This window comes from Plecotus auritus, assembly GCF_963455305.1.
Source record: "Plecotus auritus genome assembly, chromosome: 3".
Taxonomy (NCBI): domain Eukaryota; kingdom Metazoa; phylum Chordata; class Mammalia; order Chiroptera; family Vespertilionidae; genus Plecotus; species Plecotus auritus.
The window spans coordinates 96,305,464-96,325,257 of record NC_137772.1 but is presented as its reverse complement, the minus strand read 5'-3'; the positions used below and the strand labels follow the sequence as shown (position 1 = coordinate 96,325,257).

At 43.6% G+C, this 19,794-nt stretch overlaps 1 protein-coding gene across 3 annotated transcripts in view; it reads right to left on the bottom strand.

The window, feature by feature from the left end:
• WDFY2 (WD repeat and FYVE domain containing 2) overlaps window positions 1-19,794 on the bottom strand; it is a 324,311-nt gene that overhangs the window by 108,626 nt on the left and 195,891 nt on the right. For all 3 annotated transcript variants that reach the window (XM_080662909.1, XM_080662908.1, XM_080662910.1), the window contains exon 3: window positions 14,428-14,501. In XM_080662909.1, coding sequence (XP_080519035.1) covers window positions 14,428-14,501 — 74 coding nt within the window. The remainder of the gene's footprint in view (window positions 1-14,427; window positions 14,502-19,794) is intronic.

Here is a 19,794-nt window from a genome sequence, read left to right as displayed (position 1 = left end):
CAAACCTGGGACCCTTCAGTCTGCAGGCCAACGCTCTAGGACCATTATGTTTCTACTTAAGTTTCTTAGTTGCTTGCTTCATATATCTGTTTATAAATTTCAGATAGCAGAGTTAAGCATAAAATTCTTAAATGACCACCCAAAGCAGTCACCTAAACACAGAATTCACTTATATTGTGTCAACTGCTGAGAGCAATTTATCTTGCCAGCTAAGTGCCCAACTTGGGCTTTAGCATCCTGATGACTTAAACTGAAAAGCCTTCTCTCCTTCATTCAACAGACATTTTACTAAGCTTCTACAGTGGTCCAGGAATTTTGTTAGGACACAACACTGAAGCAGACATGGTCTCTGCCTCCAGGCAGTTCACAATCTAGTAAAAGAGATCCTATCTAATAAAAGAGTAATATGCAAATTAACCATCACTCCGCTACACCCACAAGCCACGCCCATCAGCCAATCAGGAGCAAATATGCAAATAAACCCAACCAAGATGGCTACGGCCACAGAGAACAGGAGGGAGGCTTGGGTTTCCCCGGCAATGGAGGAAGCCAAGCTTTCCACCTGCCCTTGCCGGCCTAGGCCTCCACTCAAGGCTACAAAGTTTCAATGATAGAAGATACATAAACCCAAACAGAAATGGCGGCAGCCACAGAGCTAGAAAGAGCAGGAGGCTAGGGTTGTCCGCAGCGATGGAGGAAGCCAAGCTTTCTGCACACCCTGGCTTAAGGCTACAAAGTTTCAATTATAGAAGATACATGAATCCCAACTGAAATGGCTGCCACCACGGAGCAAGCAGGAGGCTTGGCTCTGCTGCAGGCTACAAAGTTTCAATTGTAGAAGATAAATAAACCCCAGATACCAGGGCCTCTGCTTGGGTCGCCAGAGGGCGTGGCCGGCCTGCAAACCACCACAGGCCCCTCGCCCAGGCCGCCCCACGCCCCAAGGGAACCCCCCCTGATCCAGGACACCCTTCAGGGCAAACCAGCTGGCCCCCAGACGTGCACCAGGCCTCTATCCTATCTAATAAAAGAGTAATATGCAGATTGACCATCACTCCAACACACAAGATGGCTGCCCCCATGTGGACACAAGATGGCCACCACAAGATGGCCAGCAAGGGAGGGCAGTTGGGAGGGACCAGGCCTGCAAGGGAGGGCAGTTGGGGGCAATCAAGCCTGCAGGGGAGGGCAGTTAGGGGTGACCAAGCCGGCAGAGGAGGGAAGTTGGGGGCGACCAGGCCTGCAGGGAAAGGCAGTTGGGAGGGACCCAGCAGTTGGGGGCAATCAAGCCTGCAGGGGAGGGCAGTTAGGGGTGGCCAAGCCTGCAGGGGAGGGCAGTTAGGGGTGACCAGGCCTGCAGGGGAGGGCAGTGAGGGGCAAACAGGCTGGCAGGGGAGTGGTTAGAGTGTTATCAGGCTGGCAGGCAGAAGCGGTTAGGGGCAATCAGGAAGGCAGGCAGGCGAGCAGTTGGGAGCCAGCAGTCCTGGATTGTGAGAGGGATGTCCGACTGCCCGGGATCGAGCCTAAACGGGCAGTCGGACATCCCTTGAGGGGTCCCATATTGGAGAGGGTGCAGGCTGGACTGAGGGACACCGCCACCCCCCCCCCCCCCACCGTGCATGAATTTCGTGCACCAGGCCTCTAGTCCATAAATAAAAAAGGTAAGAGGCAAGGAATGGAAAGCCTTTAACAGGAATTCTTTACAGATGCAGAAATGACTCCAGGAGAATAGATTGGGGTGAGGAAAAAGCCCAGGCTTCAAGGCACAGAGAGACAGCTCCTAGTTCTGCTGAGAGATGCTAATTGATTAAGTAAGCCAGAAAAGACATGTGTACTCTCTAGGCCTTAGTGTCCTTATCTGAGAAATGTGAGTAATAATACCATGGAAAGATTATTGTAAAGCTGGAATGATATGATATATGTAAAGCAGAGTGTCAGGTGCACAGTAGCTGCCAATAAATATTTAATTCTCTTTATGTTTTCATTCCTTTAGATAACCTATGTGAACTCACAGTAATACCTATAATAATAAAAGCATAATATGCTAATTAGAATGGACAGCTGAACAACCTTCCAGAAGTCCTTCCAGACAAAGCCGGAACCGTGAGGGCCGAAGCAAGCTGCCGCAGATTCGAGGGCCAAGCCCCTTGCACAAATTTCATGCACCGGGCCTCTAGTATACTATCCTATCTAATAAAGAGAGACTATGCTAATTGACCATCATTCCATCACAAAGATGGCTGCACCCACAGCTGAAGCCAAGTTCCCATAAGGAGCCTTAAGGAGCAATCAGCAGGGACCTGAGGCTATGCCCTCCCCCGCCCCCGAAGGGCTTGACAGGGGACCTCAGGCCATGCCCCCCTGCCCTGGCGTCAGGCTGGGGAACCTCAGACCGCACCCCCTGCCCAGTGGGGCTTGATGGGGGACCTCAAGGTGCGCTTCCCGTCCTGGTGCTGGGCTAGGGGACCTCAGGCTGCTCCTCCAAACCCAGCGCCAGGCTGGTGGACCTCAAGCCGTGCCCCCCACCAGGTGGGGCTTGACAGGGGACTTAAGGCCACGCCTCCCACCCCGGCACCAGGCCGGGGGACCTCAGGCCACACCCCCCACCCCAGTACCGGGCCAGGGGACCTGAGGCTGTGCCCCCCTGCCTGGCGGGGCTTGACAGGGGACCTCAAGGTGCCCTCCCAGTGCTGGGTTGGGGGAACTCAGGCCGTGCCCCATGCCCAGCGGGGCTTGACGGGGGACCTGAGGCTGTGCCCCCCTCCCAGTGCCAGGCCGGGGGACCTGAAAATGCGCCCCACCTGCCCCCGCCTGGTGGGGCTTGATGGGGGACCTCAGGCCATCGCCCCCCACCCAGCAGGGCTTGACAGGGGATCTCAGGCCATGTCCCCCACCTGGCAAGGCTTGACAGGAGACCTCAAGGCATGCCCCCCGCCCCGGTCTGGGCTGGGGGACCTCAGGCCACGCCCCCCATCCTGGCGCCAGGCCAGGGACCTTAGGCTATGTCCCCTGCCCAGTGGGGCTTGACAAGGGTGGGACTGGCCAGGTCTGGATCTAGCCCACTGGGGGCGGAGGCCGGCCGGGTCTGGGTCTTGCACGATTTTGAGGCGCATGTGGGTGGGTGGGGACTTGACTCTGGGTCCCATGGTGGGCCCCAGACTCTGACTGGAGGAAGGTTTTCATATACATTTTACTCATTTTCTTTCATCTCTGACACTTCTATTATAGAGAAAGGACAAATAGCAATACTAAATTATTTTCTCTAATTAATCCCCTTTTAATGTGCACGAATTTCGTGCACCAGGCCACTAGTAAGAATATAATAGCCAAAAGAACTATCAAAACAACAAGAAATCCATACAAGGTAAGTATCATTTATTTATTTTTTAATTCATTTTTATTGTTTAGAGTATTACAGATGTCCCCCATCCCCCTGCCACCTTTACCTGGCTCCCGCCCCCCCACAGGCCTTCACTGCATTATTGTCTGTATCCATGGGCTACTCTTTCTGCCTCCCCCACCCTTCTTTCTGAGATTTGTCAGTCTTTTCCATGTTTCATGTCTCTGGACCTATTTTGATTGTCAGTTTATTTTATTAATTAGATTCCACATATAAGGGAGATCATGTGATATTTGTTTCTCTCTGACTGGCTTATTTTACTTCAAGTAATACTCTCCAGGTCCTTCCGTGCTGTCTCAAAGGGTAAGAGATCCTTTCTTTTTACAGCTACATAGTATTCCATTGTGTAAAGGAGCCACTTTTTTTTTTTTATGAGACAGTCTTTCTTTCCCCCTCCCTAAATTTATTGGTGTGATATTGGTTAAAATGATCATACAGGTTTCAGGTGTGGGTTTCCATGTTACAAGGCCTGTATGTTACACTGTGTGCCCACCTCTCAAAGTCAAATCTCCCATTACCATATATAAGGACCCCTTCATCCCCACACCTCTCTTCCCTCTGCCAACCACCACACTGCTATTTGTATTGTGTCCATGAATTTCAGTTTTATATCTCACATATGGGTGAAATGATATGGTTCTTAGCTTTTTCTGTCTGACTTATTTCACTTAGCATAATATTCTCAAGGTCCATCCACATTGTTACAAATGGCACTATTTCATATTTTCTTATGCCTGAGTGGTATTCCATTGTGGATATATACCACATCTTCTTTATCCAGTCCTCTATTATGAGACACTTTGGTTGTTTCCAGGTCTTGGCCACCATGAATATTGCTGCAATGAATATAGGGGTGCCTATATCTTTGCAAATACATGCTTTCCAGTTTTTCAGGTATAGACCCAGGAGAGGGATTGCTGGGTTGTATGGTAGCTCTATTCTTAACTTTTTGAGGAATCACCAGACTGTTTTCCACAGTGGTTGTATCAGTCTACATCCGCACCAGCAGTGAAAGAGGGTTCCCTTTTCTCCACAACCTCTCTAACATTTGTTATTGCTTGTCTTGTTGATAAAAGCCACTCTAACAGGTATGAGGTGGTATCTCATTGTAGTTTTGATTTGCATTTTCCTAATTGCTAGTGAGGTTGAACATCTTTTCATGTATCTACTGGCTGTTTGTATGTCTTCTTGGGAGAAGTGTCTGTTCGGGTCCTCTGCCCATTTTTTTTATTGGGTTGCTTGTTTGTTTGGTGCTGACTTTTATGAGTTCTTTATATATTTTGGAAATTAAATCTTTGTCAGAGTTACTGTTTGCAAATACCAGCTCCTAACTGCTTGGCTGCCTCTTTGTATTGTTGTCAGTTTCTTTTACTGTGCAGAAACACCACTCTTTTACTGATGGGCACTTGGGCTATTTCCAGATCTTAGTATTGTAAATAACGCTGCCATGAACATAGGGGTGCATATATTCTTTCTGGTTGGTGTTTTGGGATTCTTAGGATATATTCCCAGAAGTGGGATTGCTGGACCAAATGGCAGTTCCATTTTTAATTTTTTGAGGAATCTCCATACTGTTTTCCACAGTGGCTACACCAGTCTGCATTCCCTCCAGCAGTGCACTAGGGTTCCCTTTTCTCTACATTCTCACCAGCACTTGTTAATTGATTTGTTGATGGTAGCCATTCTGGAAGGTTTGAGGTGATACCTCATTGTAGTTTAAATTTTCATTTCTCTGGTAATTAGTGACATTGAGCATTTTTTCATATGTCTCTTGACCATCTGTATGTCCTCTTTGGAGAAGAGTCTATTTAGGTCCTTTGCCCAATTTTTAATTAAATTGTTTGTCCTCCTTTTTAAATAAAAACGCTTAGCAAAGTGGGAATACAGGGATCATACCTCAACATAATAAAGGCCATATATGACAAACCTATAGCCAACATCATACTCAATGGGCAAAAACTAAATGTGTTTCCCTTAAAAACAGGAACAAGACAGGGTTCTTAGCTTTCACCACTCTTATTCAACATAGTACTGGAAGTTTTAGCCACAGTGTTCACACAAGAAGAAAAAATAAAAGGCGTCCAAACTGGAAAGGAGGAAGTAAAACCGTTATTATTTGCAGATGACATGATATTTATATAGAAAACCCTAAAGACCCCACCAACAAAAAAACTACTAGATTTAATAAATGAATTTGGCAAAGTAGCAGGATACAAAATTAACATCCAGAAATTGATGAGATTTTTATACACCAATAATAAACTCTCAGAAAGAGAAACTAAAAAAAAAATAATAATAATCCCATTAACCACTGAAACAACAACAAAAAAATAAGATACCTAGGAATAAGCCTAACCAAGGAGATAAAAGACTTATGCTCAGAAAATCATACGACATTGAAAAAAGCATAGAGGAAGATACAACAAATGGAAATGTCATAGATTGAAAGTATTAACATCATTAAAATATCCATAATACAGAAAGCAATCTATAGATTCAATTGCAATCCCAATTAAAATACCATCAACACATTTCACAGATCTAGGACACATATTCCAAAAATGTATATGGAACCCAAAAAGACCTCAAATAGCCACAGCAATCTTGAGAAAGAAGAACAAAGTTGGAGGGATCACTATACTGGATATCAAACTATACTATAAAGTCACTGTGATCACAACAGTCTGGTACTGGCACAAGAACAGACATATAGAGCAATGGGACAGAACAGATACCCTAGAAATTCAACCATGCCATTATAGTCAATTAATATTTGACAAAGGCCTGGCCAGTGTGGCTCAGTGGTTGAGCACTGACCTATGAACCAGATGGTCACAGTTTGATTCCCAGTCAGGGCATGTGCCTGGTTTGGGTCTTGATCCCCAGTGTGGGGCGTGTAGGAGGCAGCTGATCAATGATTCTCTTTCATCACTGATGTTTCTATCTCTCTCTCCCTCTCCCTTCCCCTCTGAAATCAATAAAAATATATTTTAAAATATATTTGATAAAGTGTCACTTATTGTTATACAATCATCACTATTCCGAATGTTAACCTTTATATAGATCAATCTTTTCCTCTTGTCCCAATCAAACTTCCCATAACACATACATGAAATTAATCTTCGGAGAACAGAGATGTTATCATTTTGGGATCTTTTCAAAAAATTTTCAATGACTATGCATTAATCTTGGCAAGATTTTAATAAAAATTTTGGCTCACTAATAGTTTTGATGAAGAAAAAAAATATTTATAAAGATGATTTTATATATATACTAGTGGCCCGGCGCACGAAATTCGTGCACATTAAAAGGAGATTAATTAGAGGAAATAATTTAGTATTGCTATTTGCCCTTTCTCTATAATAGAAGTGTCAGAGATTAAAGAAAATTAGTAAAATGTATATGAAAACCTTCCTCCAGTCAGTCTGGGGCGCACCATGGGACCCAGAGTCAAGTCCCCGCCCACCCACATGCGCCTCAAAATCACGTGAGACCCAGACCTGGCCGGCCTCCGCCCCCATTGGGCTAGATCCAGACCTGGCCAGTCCCACCCTTGTCAAGCCCCGCTGGGCAGGGGACGTAGCCTAAGGTCCCTGGCCCGGTGCCAGGATGGGGGGCGTGGCCTGAGGTCCCCCAGCCCAGACCGGGGCGGGGGGCATGCCTTGAGGTCCCCTGTCAAGCCCTGCCAGGTGGGGGACATGGCCTGAGATCCCCTGTAAAGCCCTGCTGGGTGGGGTGGATGGCCTGAGGTCCCCTGTCAAGCCCCACCAGGCGGGGGTAGGTGGGGCGCAGTTTCAGGTCCCCCGGCCTGGCACTGGGAGGGGGGCACAGCCTCAGGTCCCCCGTCAAGCCCTGCTGGGCAGCGGGCGCAGCCTGAGTTCCCCTGACCCAGCACTGGGGGTGCACCTTGAGGTCCCCTGTCAAGCCCCACTGGGTGGAGAGCACAGCCTGAGGTCCCCTGTCAAGCCCCACTGGGTGGAGAGCACAGCCTGAGGTCCCCTGTCAAGCCCCACTGGGTGGAGAGCACAGCCTGAGGTCCCCTGTCAAGCCCCGCCAGGCAGGCAGATGCAGCCTCAGGTCCCCTGGCCCGGTGCTGGGGCGGGGTGGGGGGGGCGTAGCCTCAGGTCCCTGCTGATTGCTCGTTAAGGCTCCTTATGGCTTCAGCTGTGGGTGCAGCCATCTCTGTGACGGAATGATAATCCGTTAGCATATTCCCTCTTTATTAGATAGGATACCTCTATAGCTATTATTTAGTAAGGTTGGTGAAAATTAGTTTAATGGAAATTCTTTAATTTCTGTGTTTTGACATATCCTCACTAGTCTATTTTCCCCTCTGAATACCTTAGAGAGTCTTGCCAAGTAGTGATGGGGGAGATGTCCCTTTTAGGGATTCAGTTCCTTTACACAATGCTAACTATTCATCCTGTGTTTAGCTTTTTATAATCATCCCCTAATTATCTTTTATTCTATATACTCCCCTTATTCCTCTCCTCAAACTATTGATTTCATGCCAATTTCCTCCAAAAATGTCTTGTCCTTTCTTACGGCCATGGTTTTTTTTTTTCCCTATGCCGTTCTTTTTGCCTGAAGTACCTCTTATTTTTAGCTAATAAATCCCAGGTCATCTTCTAAGTTCAGCTCACATGGAGCTGACCCAGACCAGACCACTCTCCCACTCTCTTCTGATCTCAGCTTTGCCAACATCACGCATTGATGTATTGCTACTTTTGCTGTTATTTTTATTTTGTGTTACTTCTTAACTTCATTTTCCCCCAACTGAAAGATAAGTTCTTTGAAACCAGGAGTCACATGTTGGAATTAGCATAATCTTTTACACAGAGTTGATATTTAAATAATTGTTAGTTGGCTAGAATACATGAGATGTTATGACAGAAAATTTTAAAGTCCTACATCAGCATAAATAGCAATTAACACAATTGGACTGACTTCTTTTAACATTAAAACAGAAGGCATTTCTACCCTAGCCAGTGTCGCTCAGTGATAGAGCATTGGCCCTCGGAGTGAAGGGTCTCAGGTTTGATTCCAGTCAAGGGCACATCGTTCTCTGAAGTTCCAACTTCCTTCTTAATATTTCCTGCTGATTATCTCAAAGGAACCTCAAATTCATCAGGGCCAAAATCAGACTCATTGTTCCTCCCTACAAACCTGGTCTTTCTCAGTGTTCCTATTTTAGTGGCTGTAACCACTGTTTACCCTGTAGCAAGAACCAGGGATTTTTGGAGACATCTTCCTTCCTCATTTCTCGACTCTCCAGTCCATTACTTAATTGATTTTTACCTCCTAAATACTTTACAGCTTCCACCCATCTTCATCATCAACATCATCATCATCATCATTGATGTTTCTGTCTCTCCCCACTTTTTTCCATTTTTTCTAAAAATCAATGGCAAAATGTCCTCAGGTGAGGATTAACCAAAAAACAAAAACAGACAGCACTTCTGAAATCTCAAGATGAATTAAACTATTGGCATAACTTCTTCTCCTATAGAGAATAACTTCATTGTGAAAAATATTTTGAACAATGGAATTATACAAATAAACTCTCAGAATTTAAGCAAGCACTCGTTACAACCAGCTATTTTAAACTAGAGGCCTGGTGCATGGATTCGTGCACCGGTGGGGTCCCTCAGTGTGACCTGCGGTGATAGTGCTGAAACCAGCATCCAACATCTCCCAAAGCTCCTCCCTGGCTATGTGCTAAGTGGCAGGCAGCTGGGGAGGAGCCGCTCCCGCTCATCCCGGCCCCACTCATTCCAATCAGCTGAGCGTCTGCCCCCATCTTCCACCACCGCCACTCGCATCTCCTGGTTTGTCACACCCAGCTATGGAGAAGTGGGTCATTAGGGTGGAGCTCCTGCAGCCTTGCTAGGAGTGCAAACTGAGGTTTGAAGAAGTGGGGTGAGTGCCCAAGGGTTGCCCAGGGCAGACTGGAGAGCAGCAGTAGCTGCGCAGTGAGGCTGCCCACTTCATGTGCTGTCCTGCAAGTCCTGGGGTGGCTCTGGTCTGATAGGAGGAGGCAGGCACTAGGGATGAAGTTGGTGGTATCTTTTTCCCCTCCCTCCACCCCTTGGTTCTGGCTTCCTGGGGAGGACGCGGCCAGAGGGGTTGACAAGGGTCAGGGGTGCCATGCCTCCAGAGCAGTGCCTGCGGAGCAGCAGAATTTGGGCCGGTGGCCTGGCCTCCCAATGCGAACTGCAGCTCAGCCACACCTGCTTACGATCTTTCATAACTCAATCGCCTGTTTCTCTTTTCCTCTGTCCAAGTTGACTGCCCCCTGGTGGTCAGTGCACATCATAGCGACCAGTCCACTGGTCGCTTAGGCTTTTATATATATAGACTAGAGGGCTGGTGCATGAAATTTGTGCACAGGTAGAGTCCCTAGGGGCAACTGGCGGGGCAATCGGGGGGCCACCTGCTCGCCGGCCCCACCCCCTGCCACCACTGCCGCTGCTGGTCAGGGCCTGCGGACTGGGGGCAGCTCCTGCAGTGGTCAGTGAATGTCATAGCAACCGGTCATTCCACCTATCATTCTGCCATTCGGTCAATTTGCATATTAAGCTTTTATTATATAGGATAGATAATAATAGAGTTTGTACTTTAGCTAACAACCTGAACAAATTATTCAATGCATCCCTAACTTGTACAAGGAACCACATTAAGATGTGCTGGGCGAGGAGATGAATAAAAGATTGACCAAGTCCTTAACATTCAATACTGTATTTAATGGAAGAGACAGACTTCAGAACTTTTTACAGTCCGGCCAGCATGACTTAGTGGTTGAGCATCAACCTATGAACCAGGAGGACACTGTTCTATTCCCAGTCAGGGCACACGCCCAGCTTGCAGGCTTGATCCCCAGTGGGGGCCATGCAGAAGGCAGCCATTCAGTGATTCTCATCATTGATGTTTCTCTCTCTCTCCCCCTCTCCCTTCCTCTCTGAAATCAATAAAAAATATTTTAAAAAAGTTTTTACAAAACAAGTTAAATAAGTAATAAAATATAGCTAACCTAGTGAGTACTGTGTGTATAATTTCAGTTGGTAGGGCTCAGAAACCACCTGTCCAAAAAAGAAAAAGAAAGAACAAAAAGTAAAAGATAGCATTTGAACAATGCCTTAAGAAATAATTGAGACTTTGTACACCAAGATGGCAGAAGGGGTTTTGGGCTATAAGATCAGAAAAAGCAAGTAATAGACATGAAAATATGCCCTCACTCCATTTTAGCTTCTGTTAGTCAGTGATCTAACTTGTTAATTCATGGGAAAAATGAAAGGCCATTCCTCTCCTACATCTCAAAACTGTCTCTATCTTTCCCTCCTATCTCAAAAGTCTCCCCACCCTTTACCAAAGCTAAATTCTCCAAATTGTTCCTGACCCTTTTGCTGCTTGTCTACTACCATATCGTGTTCCAGTTCTCATCCTCTCTCTTCTCCCTCTGTGGCCAAAATTTTGAAAGAATGGTCTATATTTATCTCTACTTCCTGATTCACTACTCAGTTACATAAGGTTAAATCATTTTTATTCAGTAAAATAAAATGAAATAAGGATATACTTTCTGATTTCCCACTTTCTTTTTTTAAAAATAAGTTAACCAATATTTCTTTTTAAAATTTATTTGCTATATTAAGGGAACAGAGAATGTACAGTCTCTAAATAGATTTCTCATGCCCAGAGGTTAACTATTAAACAGTTGAAACTCTGTGTAAGTATTTTCAGTAAATAAACTGCTATTGTAGTTATCAGTGAGAATTCTGAACCTTACACATGCTGTCTCTCAATGTATCTTTCCAAAACTCAGAGCTCTTTTACAATTCTTCAGATGAGAATAGGTAGGTTTACAATTCATCTTCTTCAGCAACATAAAAGAGGTACTTTTAAGGAAATTAATTCATGCTGGGCCCTTAATATTTTTTAGAAGACCCAAGATAAGGTAAGGTTTGATATCTCTACACTATACTGGCACACCGAGAAAAGTGTCTCAGTCCAGTCTTTGATTCATGTTTGGTTCTCCAGCTGTTTCATTTACTAAAGAAATAACGCCTAATGCCCTGGCCAGTATTGGTCAATGGTTAGAGTGCTGGCCCGTGCACCAAGGAGTCATGGTTCAATACCTGGTCAAGGGCATGTACCTGGGTTGCAGGTTCAATCCCTAGTCCCAGTCAGGGAATGTGCGGAAGGCAACTGATCATTGTGTCTGTCTGTCTGTCTGTCTCCCTCACACCTCCACTCTCTCTAAAGATAAAAAAAAAATCTATGGAAAAAAATATTCTCTGCTGAGGATTAACAAAACAAAAGAATGGCTAAGATGGTCTCTCTTCTTATAATATAATACATAGCCAGAACTCTCCATAACTTATGTTGTGTACCTTTCTTGTCTCCAAAGCCAAATTTATCAGCACCTGTTAACCACTTACATTGATTTAAAAAATGCCAAGAACCACCCATATGTTATGTACACATAAGTCTTTTCATAAACAGTGAGTGTTATATATACTATTCCGTGAATAAATATGTGGGTCTTAGCAATATGTGGGTCTTAGCTCATCTTTTCAGATTTCCTTTGTAATAAATACTTTATTTCATTAAGCAATCCAAATATTTTGCTTTATATCTTTTAAAAATAGATTTATCCCACCTATATCACACTTTTTTAAAATGGCTCTTCTTAATGTAGACAAGATCTTTACCATGAATTTCTCTTCTGTTCTTCTAAGGAATAGAGTTTACAGAGCTACCAAATGTATTGAATATTACAGAAATTCCATAAATATTTGTCAATAGGCTAATTTATATTTAACAATATTAAGGTCACCAAACAAATGTTTTGATTAAGGAACAAATTGAAAATTTCAGGTCCACCTCTTCAGACTCCTTGTAGGGGTCAAGTCAAGACTATAAATGAAGACCTACATTGCATACGTCTAAATATTCAAGTTATAAATCAAGTTAAACTATTAAATAAAATATGGTCTCTTCCGCCAGCCTTGATAAATATACTTTCAACCACCTGGAGTTACTGATACTAATTTATAATTTTTAGACTCCTTGAAGTTCCACACTATGGTGTAGTGACATGGGAGTGCCAGCCCACACCCTTCTCTTCACATTCCCCAGTTCAATCAACAACTTGAGGGGGCTTGTTCACATGTGTGGACATCCTACCCACTTCAAACCCTAGCCACCCTTCCGGCTAAGGCTACTAATTTTATGCAGTACCCAGAGCATGGAGGTGGACAGAGTGAGGGCTTAAGATGGGCACATCCTCTTGGCTCTTCAGATCCTTCATCCTATGGCAAAGTGTGGCCAGAATAGAGTCCTCTAATTCATGGGTCCCAAAGCAAGGCCTGTCTTGCCCAGAACGAAAGGTAATACATACTGGGTAATTTACCAAATTGGAGAATTTACCAGATCAGTTTGTTACTAGTTAATATACTAGTTGAAAATAAACACAGTGGAACCTCAGTTCTTGAACTTAATTCGTTCTAGGACAGTGGTCGGCAAACTCATTAGTCAACAGAGCCAAATATCAACAGTACAACGATTGAAATTTCTTTTGAGAGCCAAATTTTTTAAACTTAAACTTCTTCTAACGCCACTTCTTCAAAATAGACTCGCCCAGGCCGTGGTATTTTGTGGAAGAGCCACATTCAAGGGGCCAAAGAGCCACATGTGGCTCGCGAGCCGCAGTTTGCCGACCACGGTTCTAGGAGACTGTTCGAGAAGTGATTTGTTTGAAAACCGAGTCATTATTTTCCCATTAGAAATAATGTAAATTGAATTAATCTGTTCCAGACCCCCAAATGATTCCCTGTTTTAATCTTTCTTATATACAGTACATGTCTAATGTACTGTTTAATCTATAAACACTTCTTTTCTTTAAGCTATCGAACCAACCAATACTAGCCTTAAGTGAATCACTTTTAGCATTTGGTCCAGGGATGTCTTTCAGGTCAGTATGTAGCATCTTTGCTTGGTCATATATCACACTGCCTCTGAAATGGCTGGCACTAGCTGCTTTTCATTTATCCAAATCAACAACAGTTTTCCTACCTCTTCAATTGTGATCATTGTTTCTTTCATACCCTTAGCAACATCAGCATTCTTGATGGCTTCTTTATGTTTTAAAATTCTGCTAATATTTGATTTCAGTTTTGCCAGCAACAAAAGCATTCTCTCTTTTATTGCCTGAGAGACACTTTTTGTCATGATGAGGTATCAACTTGAAAGGGTTGTCAGTTCGAAAACCGAAGTTTGGTTCGACACCGAGACATTTTTTTCTATGAACAACTTGGTCAAGAACCAAATTGTTTTAGATGGGAGATGTTTGAGAAATGAGGTTTCACTATGTAAAAATAAGATTACTAGTAAGTGGTAAAATCTGAGATCCCAAACTTTAATAACTTCAGTTCCCTCAAGATCTACAATTGAAGGGTCTAATATTTACCTGGATCTACTACTTAGACTAAATGTAGATTCTGTGTTTTCTTTAAAAATTCATACAAATTTACCAAATTCTACTCACATGCTACAGGGAGTTAAGAGAACTACGAGGAATAGAAGAAAGAGGGGAAGGAGAAAACATAGAGTATCAAAGACAAGATCAGATATGTGGTCTAAAAAAGTCATTTCCCTTGTGTTCTGTCACTTGTGTGGGGAAGCATATGACACCATTATTAACAATCTGATCAAAGCCACTAGTACCACAGCTTGTTCCCACTAACACACAGATTCCTGTAGTTCACTTGTTGGCCTCATAATGCCCCTATTCTAGACACTGTGTACACTGTAAATCAAGCTGAATTTTATCAGCATTAACTTGAGTCTAATGATAGCTCTCCCTATACCTCAACATAAATTGCTGCACTGTAATTTTTACGTTACTTAGCAAGAAAATTCACTTGTTAATTTGAAAAAAAACTAGTAAATAATTCTCATCACAATACATATATACATATTCCACAGGAAGGGAATTATTTTAACTGGAAATCTTATTTATGTGTACTTACTGAGATTGTACCATTGTCTAGACCTATGGACAGTCTTCTTGTTTCCGGGTTAAAAGACATGCATGAACATGGAGCTGAAAGAAATGAACATGTTGATGAAGTTAACAAAACAATGATTCTCATTGATGCAGGATGACTAGCTAAAAGTGTATGGCTATATATATATTTTTTGGCCACTATTTCATGAATAACAGTTCATTTAACTCCCACTCACCAAAAATGAAAACAGTAAATTTACAGCCAACCCTAGTTTTTCAGTTATGCTTTTAATCAATATAACAAATAAGATATTCTCAAACTATACAAGTTCTAAGGGGCTTGGTCTCAGCTGTTCTGTCCATATCAAGTCTAAGTTTGCTTGACTAGATTAATAATATTTTTTGCTGTGTAATCCTTCTGTCACCAGCCTATCTGTCTCTTCCACTCAAACCCCAACTTTAATAGAAAAAAAAACCACTATCTTTTCTGAAGTAGTTAAACAAAAGAAAGATCTCATTATCCCTCCACTAGTATAAAAATCTATTTTGAATCACAATTGATTTGGGGTATGAAGACTAGCAGAAATCTTTTATCCTCAGCATTCAAGGGATATGCTAGAAGCTGCTAATTGAAAAAGACTGAGGATTTGTCTCAATCTAAACAAGAAACAACTTGACACAGGGCCAGGCTCTACAGGAGAGAAACCAGGTGAGTCAGTTCACCCTGTCCTGGACAGGGCTAACTGGTTCTGCAAGAATGACCTCAGCTTAAGTAAATTAAGCATGTCTGGAAGCCACGTGTGGCCATGAAGTGCTTGCTAAACAGTCAGCTTCCAGGTGCCTGCCTTATCGACCTATGCTTGCTTGTAAGAATGGAGGCCTTTTGACAATTTTGCTATACTGAAATAGTTGTTCTAAAGAGTCCTACACAATTTTTAAAAATCCCCCCTATCTTCACAGTAGTGCTGTAGATCATGAACTATTCATCATCATAATCATAACTGGCATCAGATATTTTTATTAATACTTTACACAGTTATGATTAGATGTCTTACCCAAGGTCACACAGGAAGAAAAAGCTGGAAAAGGTTCAAAGACGTAACTCAAACACAGTCCTACTTTCAAACATCTAACTTAGATATCTTTAAACTATAAAAGAACTTCAAGTTCTACTAACAGAGCCATTTCATAAACACATCAATTAGTAATATTATTTTTAAATATATTTTATTGATTTTTTACAGAGAGGAAGGGAGAGGGATAGAGAGTTAGAAACATCGATGAGAGAAAGACATCGATCAGCTGGCTCCTACACACCTCCTACTGGGGATGTGCCCACAACCAAGGTACATGCCCTTGACCGGAATCGAACCTGGAACCTTTCAGTCCGCAGGCTGATGCTCTATCCACTGAGCCAAACCGGTTAGGGCTATTTTTTTCACTCTCTATAAAAGGGCCCTGAACCAAAATAAAAAGATCTTCTAAACTACATAATCACTTTTTTCTAATTTTCAATCATGATACAGTTAGAAAATAGAAACATACAAAAAATAATTTTCCCCATGAACTCCTACTAGTATAGCAATATATCTTCTTTTAGTTTAGCCACAAAATTAAACTAGATTGCCAAAGGAACACTGCTGGAAAAAGTAATCAAATGGTATTTAATGCACTGCCCTAATAAAGTCTTACTTGCCTGTGGCCTACAAACTATGTTGACAAAATTTCTACACAGATGCTAAGATGCCAGGTCACATAATCCCACATTGTGGGTAAAATTAAAATCCAATGATTTCATGAAAAATTATCATGTTAGCTGAAAAAAGCAAACAAAAATACATTGTGATTACAACTACATAATCTACATAAACACATAAAAATATACACAGAAAAGCTAAATATAGTGTTCAAGTAACAAGATTACTTCTTTAAATTGTCTTTATTTAGTATTTTGCTATTCCTGTTACAATTTTTAAATTGAATAATTTATTAAATACTAGCGGCCCGGTGCATGAAATTCATGCACGAGGGGGTGTGTCCCTCAGCCCAGCCTGCACCCTCTCCAATCTGGGACCCCTAGAGGGATGTCCAACTGCCCATTTAGGCCCAATCCCAGTGGGCAGTCGGACATCCCTTTTGCAATCCAGGACTGCTGGCTCCCAACCGCTCACCTGCCTGCCTGCCTGATTGCCCCTAACTGCTTCTGCCTGCCAGCCTGATCACCCCCTAACCACTCCCCTGCCAGCCTGATCGACATCTAACTGCTCCCCTGCCGGCCTGATTGCCCCTAACTGCCCTCCGCTGCCAGCCTGGTCACCTCTAACTGCCCTCCCCTACCAGCCTGGTCGCCCCTAACTGTCCTCCCCTGCAGGCCTGGTAGCCCCCAACTGCCCTCCCCTGCTGGCCTGGTAACCCCTAACTGCCCTCCCTTGCCAGCCTGGTCACCACTAACTGCCCTCCCTTGCCAGCCTGGTGCCCCCTAACTGCCCTCCCCTGCCAGCCTGGTCCCCCCCAACTGCCCTCCCCTGCTGGCCTGGTCACCCTTAACTGCCCTCCCCTGCAGGCCTGATCCCTCCCAACTGCCCTCCCCTGCTGACCTGATCACCCACAACTGCCCTCCCCTGCCGGCCATCTTGTGGTGGCCATCTTGTGTCCACATAGGGGTGGCCATCTTTGACCACATGGAGCAGCCATCTTGTGTGTTGGCATGACGGTCAATTTGCATATTACCCTTTATTAGATAGGATAAGTATGGGAATATAAAGCAAAATTTGATCACAGCCCAAAAGACTATGGACTGGTCAAGGATAACCGTATCACTTAGCTATCTGCCTGGCTATGTAAAAGTATTTTCTATGTAATTCCCTCCAAAGTTCATATCTATTTATATAATAGTTAAAAAAGCCATTGATTTTTAAATGTGATTTAAAAGACATTTTTATAATATTGCACAGCCTATCCTTAAATCTGCATTACTATTTCTCTAGTCATTGTTTTTCCCTCATTTACCAAATTTCTTGTTATTCTATCAAATTTAGAATGCTCACAGTCATGTGACACAATGATATATAAGGTAATATGGCTGTCATCAAGGAATTTCTGGATTGTGACTACATATAAGAACTGTAAGACTTGTCCCCAATGTCACCTTAGTTCAAATCACTTTATATTGACAGTAAGCAATACCACCAGAATTCAAAAGGAAAAGACCTTTCCTATTATAAGGAACCATAAAAAAGAAATTTTAATAGAAATTCTGTTGTTCTAGAACCCATATACTTGAACACAAGATGGTTACAGACAGGGAATGCCAGATCTAGAGGGCAATACTTCCCAAATACTGTCCCAAACCAGCAAACATCCCTTAAAAGAGGCACCATGGTAAAGCATCAAGCAAACCTGTGTATGAGTGTGTGTGTGTGTGTGTGTGTGTGTGTGTGTGTGTGTGTGTACACATATGTAGAAAGAAAGACTTTTGGTGGGACAGTCTTATGACGCTCCTCAAACCATTTCCCAACTGTGACACACCCATAGGAATAGTTCCTATGTTAGTTGCCCATAACCCTGTAGGGCTAAGGAGGCAGGGAGTGATTGAAAAAAATATTTATGCCCCTTTTGTTGTTATAGTAAATGTCTTTCCTTTTGGGGAACAGGGGAGTAAAGAGATCAACACAGAGATCCTTCTAACTTCAACTCACCAGAAATTATCAAAAAAGCAACCTCGGAAAGACTAGTGCTACGGCCCTTACAAAATGCGCTCCTATCCATCCATGCAAGAAAATATCAAAGGGGCAAAACTGTGCGAGAAAGGATAATAAGATACAGTAATGTTAATTATAGATAAATGGTAAAGGGAATCCTCTGGCAAGAAGAATAAGGGAGGAAACAAAATATGATGTAAGCACAATATTTGTAGTGAGGTTACAAAAATGTGATGTTTCATAAATAATATTTCAGTGCTATAGAACTAATAATCATCCTATATAATAAAAGCCTAGGTGGCGTCACACCCTCATGCAACATCGCCACAAGATGACCACCACAAGATGGCCTCCCTCACATCATCACAAGATGGCTGCCACAAGATGGCTGGCAGGGGAGGGCAGTTGTGGGTGATCAGGCCAGCAGGAGAGGGCAGTTGGGGGCAATCGGGCTGGTAGGGGGGAGGGCAGTTGGGGGGACAATCAGGCTGGCAGGGGAGTTAGGGGTGACCAGGCCTGCATGGGAGGGCAGTTGGGGGTGATCAGGCCAACAGGGGAGGGCAGTTGGGGGCCATCAAGCTGGCAGGGGAGGGCAGTTGGGTGCGATCGGGCTGACAGGGGAGCAGTTAGGTATCAATCAGGTCGGCAAGAGAGTGGTTAGGGGGCAATCAGGCTGGCAGGCAGAAGTGGTTAGGGGCAATCAGGCAGGCAGGCAGGCAGGCAAGTGGTTAGGAGCCAGCAGTCCCGGATTGTGAAAGGGATGTCTGACTGACAGATCGGGCCTAAACCGTCAGTCAGACATCCCCCAAGGGATCCCAGATTGGAGAGGGTGCAGGCCAGGCTGAGGGACATCCCCCACCCCTGTGCATGAATTTCATGCACCAAGCCTCTAGTAAGTCAATAAAAAATAATGGTCTCTTTGTTGGCTGAAAGTTCATCAGAGATGAACTGGCTGAGAGACTACTCTACTCTTTTGCCTTAAAATTGCATTCCCCAGAGGCTGAGCAGTGGCTGACCAGAACTATAAAATTACAATACAGCTTCCCTCTATGACTATCAAAACTGTGTCCCTGAATTCAAATTGAACTAAATACAGCATGACACAAAACCTGAAGATATATTTATTTCCCCCACCTTTAACTGTTTTGTAGGGTGACCCTCATTCGCTAAGGCCTCTCATGTATACCATGTGTCAAAGTTTATGGAGCCTGCAACCTGGACAGGGATCGGGAGGGCCTGTGGGAAGAGATCCCACACCCTATGTTGGTAGGAAAGTCCTACAGAAAGAAATCTATGTTTACAACAGAACTCTATGGTTCTAATGGTCCTTCCCCTGAACTTCCTCTTCCCCTCAGTAAAAAAGGGGCATTCCACTTCTTTCACTGTGTGCTTGTGGCTCACCATGGCTGCATGTACTGGACTGCAATCCTTTCTTTATCCTCAATATATCCTTTTTTGGTGATGGAATACCTGGTTGGCTTTTGTTTACATTTGATACATGCTATGTGTAGTTTGCCTGAGACTGCTGCCACCTCCCCTCCCCCCAATAACTGAAATTCAAAGACTTGCCACAAGTCTTGTTGATGTCCTATCCTATTTTTTTCTAGCTTCCTATTTTCTCACCGTTTTTATTGAAATCTAGAAAAAACTGATTCCAATGTCTTCATAAAATAGTACAAGAACTAATT